Consider the following 5,009-nt stretch of genomic DNA (forward strand, 5'->3'; position numbering starts at 1 on the left):
TTAAATGGTGGAACACAGTAACTTTCAAAAACTGTGACAATAACAGCAAATTCTAGCAAAATGGCATTGGTTTGTCTGTCTGTCTACAACATTGCTCAAAACTGAACCAACGGCTTTGGATGAAATTTTCAGGGAAGGTCAGAAATGACACAAGGACCAAGTGATTAGATTTTGGCAGTGATGCGGCTTATAGTCTGGATCTACAGATTTGTTAAAGATTTCTGTATCATTGCCAGACAGCAGCACAGTGTCCCTGTAACTATGACAACAAGTGAACACTACGTCAGCTGCCTGCTGATGATCACATGATTGTGATCCTACTACAAATCCACCGTTGTGGACTTATCAGGACTTATACGTCAGAAATGATACGACTGAGCAGCCTTGTCGGAGTACTGCACTCTGAGTGCTTTTCTTGCTATTGTTTATGACATTATTAAAGTTTCAGGTTTAAAAAAAAAAGCCTTTACATTTTTTTTATATTTGCTAAGGAGGAGGTTTGAGAACCCAGGTGCAGGCACAGATATGGCAGACAGATGGCAACAGAAACAGGTCTTTAATTAGCCCAAACAAAAAACTAAACCAATACAGGAAAGAGAAAACAACTAGGAAAAACTAAACCAAATCTAATTCTAGAATAAACTACATTCCAAAACCTACAAAAACTCACAGCTAAATTACAAAAACCAAACTGGGATAAACTAAACTATGCAACAAACAAAGTACTTACAAAACCAGTGTGGGACAGGACTAATGGGGCAAGGTAGGCTGACACAGGGAATCTGGAAGTTGGTGGTTAAACAAGACGGACAGACAGAGGGAACCAAAGAGAGACAGGTCAAAGCAGAAACAAATCAGGACTCAAGGGAGAAAGGAGGAAAAAGAGGAAGAAGGGGAAAGAAAGGCAGGGGCTGGAGCAGGATCATAACAATATTGCCAAAATTGCCCTAACCCTAACCCTTTTAATCAGATCCCAAAAGTATAAAAACAAGAACAATCATCTGATTTTCAACTTTCTGACAGTCCTTGAACTTCTCATCTGTGACGTTCCATTGTAAAACTCAAATCTAAGCTTAAAATCAGACAATATTTATTCCACATGTCTCATTTCAAAGTGCACCAAAAACAAATGCTTTTTATCAACCACATTTTGTAAAAAAAACAAAAAATTCTGCACATCTCAGTGCAACTATGAAGCCATTAATGACTGATCTGTGATCAACAATCACATGGAAAAAATTCAGGGACTTTAAGGCTGAACTGTAGGAGGTTTTTATCCAGAGCAGAAACCAAATAAAACTATCTGAAGCATTTCCCTCTATGGGTAACACCTGTAGACACTTGGAAACATGTTGTACCAGTTCATCAAAATCTGTTTTGAGCAAACAAGTAATTTTCAGTGTTTTTTTAAAATGAGACATGTAGAATAAAGTGATTTTGATGAAATACTTCACATTTGGTTGAGTTTCCCAATAAAAAGCTACGCTGGAAAGTAAAAAACACTGATGATTCTATTTTTACAGTTTGTGGCTCAGTTAGTGTAATTTTGGCAATTTGTGAAAAATAATTCACCTTTTCAACTCCCTGCTGGGTTAATTACTGTATGAAACTCCTTCAGCAGATTTTGTAGCAGGATTGTGTTTGACAATGATGCCTCAGTGAACCAAAAGAGTTTAGCTGGTCATTAGGCTGCATATACTGCACACTGCATGACCACATTATTAGGCACATTTATGTAATCAACTAAAGAAAAGCTTCACAAAGTTTATAGGGTTTAGTTTTTGTTGATGTTGTCAGAAATGTGTGAACTAGTATCCTGAGGGTGGCGCTGTAGGAAAGAGTTGTTCAAAACTGCATTTAAAACCAAATTAAAAACTAAATGAAGGTTAAAAAAACAAACATTTCAGGGAGAATGTTGAATGAATTTTATATAAAATAATGCAGAAGACATACAGAATATTAAAGCAATAGATCTAAAATATACAGTTTGTCTTCCCGACTGAGAAATGATCAATGGAAACTCAGTGAACATTAAATAGTTTTAAAGAGAAGCTGATCAGTGTCTCATTTTAAGGTGCATAATTTGGATTTGTGACATGAAGACTTTTTAAAGTGTTTGCTTGATTTTAATATATTAAAAATGTAATTTTGAATCTTTGAACCTTTTGAATCTTTAAACTGAGCTGTTGGTCCAATCTGCAGCAAATCTTCACATCCTCCTCCAATATAATGCACAAGTTTATTTCCAAGTCTGGTGCCTTTAGGCTGCCTTTGTCCCATTTTCAGTTCCAGGTTCAGTTCCAGGTCCAGATCCAGATCCAGGTCCAGGTCCAGATCCAGGTCCAGGTCCAGGTCCAGGTCCAGGTCCAGGTCTCGTCCTACTCGAAGTTCTCCAGTATCGGTTCGTGTCCCGTCTCCTTGAGGAAGAGCAGCAGGTCTTCGGGTCGGAGGCCCATGGTGGCGGCATTGGTCATGGGGTGGAAGTAAACCATCTGGTGGCCTCCTTCAACCAGGTCTCGGTCCAGGACGAACTTCACACTGCGGTCCTTATCGAAGAGCAGAGCGAGAGCCGTCGCACAACCCTGACCCACCTGAGGAGACAACAAGAGGACAAGAGACACCCTGAAGGAGAAAGAAACCACAACTGCACACAAAATTACCATAAATAAATGAAAAATGGCCACAACTAGATGCAAAATGACTACAAAAAAGCCTCACAGAGACAAAAAAAATGATCAAGAGGATGCAAAAAAAAAACCCAGAAAATCTAACTAACTGCAAAAAGACACAAAACAACTACAAAAAGACACAAAACAACTACAAAAATACACAATACAATCTCAGGTTCCCCCCGCACAAAAACATACAAAAATCACAAAAGAGAGAATAACTGCAAAAAGACACAAAACCACCACAAAGAGTAGCAAAAAAACCCACAAGACACAATAAATGAATAAAATTAGATGCAAAATAACTAAAAAGACACAAAACAACTACAAAGAGACACAAAACAGCCAAAAAACGACCTCAATGACACAAATTTTCACAAAACAACCACAACAATATACAAAATGACCACAAAAAGGCAAAATGCAACTACAGCGAGACACAAAACAAACATAGACAAAAAATAATCATAGCTCAAAAACCCCAGAACAATACACAAAACAACCGCAAAATGACATAAAATGATCAAAAACACAAAACACGTACAAAGAGATGCAAAATTTCCCAAAAGAGACACAAAACAACCACACAAAAAACAAAATAAGACACAGAACAACACCAAAAAGACACATAATGATTAGGAAAGGCAAAATATACACAAAAGAACCATAAAATGACCACAGAAAGACACAAAATGACCAAAAAAAGACACAAAACAATTACAAAAAGACACAATGGAACCATAAAATGACTACAAAAAGAGATAAAATGACCACAAAAAGATGCAAAACAACCTGCTAGAGACAATAAAAAAAAAAGAGCAGACATAAAAAACAGACACAAAAGAACCACACTTTGACCACAGACCCTGAACAGACTCGTTCCCACCTTGAGTTTTTCCAACATGGCCGCCTCGTCAGCAAAGCGCAGGTTGCCGCTGCCGACGCCGAGCTTCTTGGCGAGTTCGTTGAGGTTCACCTGCACATGGATGAAGGAACGAGGTTGGTGTCATGTGACCAGGTGAGCAGGTGAGACGGAGGAGGCGTGAACTCACCTGGCGGTCGTGGCGGGCCGACACCAACCACAGGCCTTTCTTCTTCTTGTCCTTCAGGAAGAGGTTCTTACTGACGGCTCCGCTCACCTGCTCCAGGTAAGGCATCATCTCCTCCACCGTGAACACCTGCAGGGACAGAGAGATGCTTCTGTTCTGTTGTCCACCTGCAGAATGACTCTACCTGGACACACATTGTCTTTTGGCGCCGCCTGCAGGTCTCAACAGGTCAGTGCAGCAGAAAGTTGTTAGACCAGGTATGAAAGCTGCAGAACTTCATTGTAACGCAGCTAATAATCCAATTCAAGCTTAATACAAAATTCAATTCTGCCTGTTTAAAACGCTTTTAGCAGTAACAGTGTCTGCTTTCCATGACAAAAATCATCTGCAAAACGCTGATTAGTACCTTAGAGACGTAGTTCTACCGGATTCCATTGAAAAATATGTCGATTTTCAGATTGAGCCGATTCTGCGCGAACACACATAGTAGCACAAACACATTTTCACACGATTTTAGCTTCAAATGGCCTGCTGGTGAATTCGGCTCACGGGTTGCAGGCAACACAACTCTCCTTTACTTCGAGTGACTACTTTGAATGCTTCCACGTGTCTATCACCGGTGCAACGCTGCAGTGAAAACACGCTGTTCCCAAGCTAAAACTGCACCACAGTGAATGCTGTTTAGGGTAATGAATGACGCCGAATGGAAGTGCTATGCTTTCCGATTCAGGAACAATATCTTTAACTGTATTGCGGGGTGCTTTTCGGATTCACAACAATCAATGAAACCTAAAAATAGACGATTCGCTAATGGGGTTCTGTTGTGAGCGTGGGTTTGTGTTTTACCGGCGGGTGCTCCACGCAGGTCGTCTGGATGTTTAACGTCTGAAGATATTTCTCCAGTTCTGACCGCAGATCCTCCGACATCTTCACAAAATACAATTTTACTGTTAAAAAGAACGGAAACAGGGCTGGACAGGGGACGTCGATACACACAAACAGTAGAAGAAGAACGTTCTTCTTCGTTTCTTTGGTTTTCTTCAAGTGTTGCAACACTGACATACTGTGGACAAACAACATATGAGTCATATTTAGCCTCTTTTTCGACATTTTATCGAGTCTTTATCTACTATTTTTTGGACACTTGAGGATCTTTGTCTCTTTAAAAAAAATAAAAAATTTAAATTTTTTGACACCTGGCAGTCTGTATTGTTTCTGTGTGGACACTTGAGAGTCTTTATCGTATATTTATTCAACACTTGAGTGTCCTTATCTATTGTTTTTTGAACAC

At 39.5% G+C, this 5,009-nt stretch overlaps 1 protein-coding gene across 1 annotated transcript; it reads right to left on the minus strand.

Moving 5' to 3' along the window:
- Positions 1 to 539: 539 nt before the first annotated feature.
- On the minus strand, positions 540 to 4,727 carry prorsd1 (prolyl-tRNA synthetase domain containing 1). Its single transcript, XM_023293875.3, has 4 exons — positions 4,565 to 4,727; positions 3,722 to 3,847; positions 3,556 to 3,645; positions 540 to 2,591 (listed from the first exon to the last, which is right to left on the minus strand). The coding sequence occupies exons 1-4, from the start codon at positions 4,643 to 4,645 to the stop codon at positions 2,379 to 2,381; spliced, it is 510 nt and encodes a 169-aa protein (XP_023149643.1). The 5' UTR covers positions 4,646 to 4,727; the 3' UTR covers positions 540 to 2,378.
- Positions 4,728 to 5,009: the final 282 nt, after the last annotated feature.

Source organism: Amphiprion ocellaris, chromosome 16 (assembly GCF_022539595.1).
Source record: "Amphiprion ocellaris isolate individual 3 ecotype Okinawa chromosome 16, ASM2253959v1, whole genome shotgun sequence".
Lineage (NCBI taxonomy): Eukaryota > Metazoa > Chordata > Actinopteri > Pomacentridae > Amphiprion > Amphiprion ocellaris.

Coding starts and splice junctions, on each gene's coding strand:
- prorsd1 (XM_023293875.3), bottom strand. CDS start 4,645: ATGTCGGAGGATCTGCGGTCAGAACTGGAGAAATATCTTCAGACGTTA. Junction 3,848..4,564: donor CCTGCGTGGAGCACCCGCCG/GTAAAACACAAA, acceptor CTGTCCCTGCAG/GTGTTCACGGTGGAGGAGAT. Junction 2,592..3,555: donor CCATGTTGGAAAAACTCAAG/GTGGGAACGAGT, acceptor TTGTCTCCTCAG/GTGGGTCAGGGTTGTGCGAC.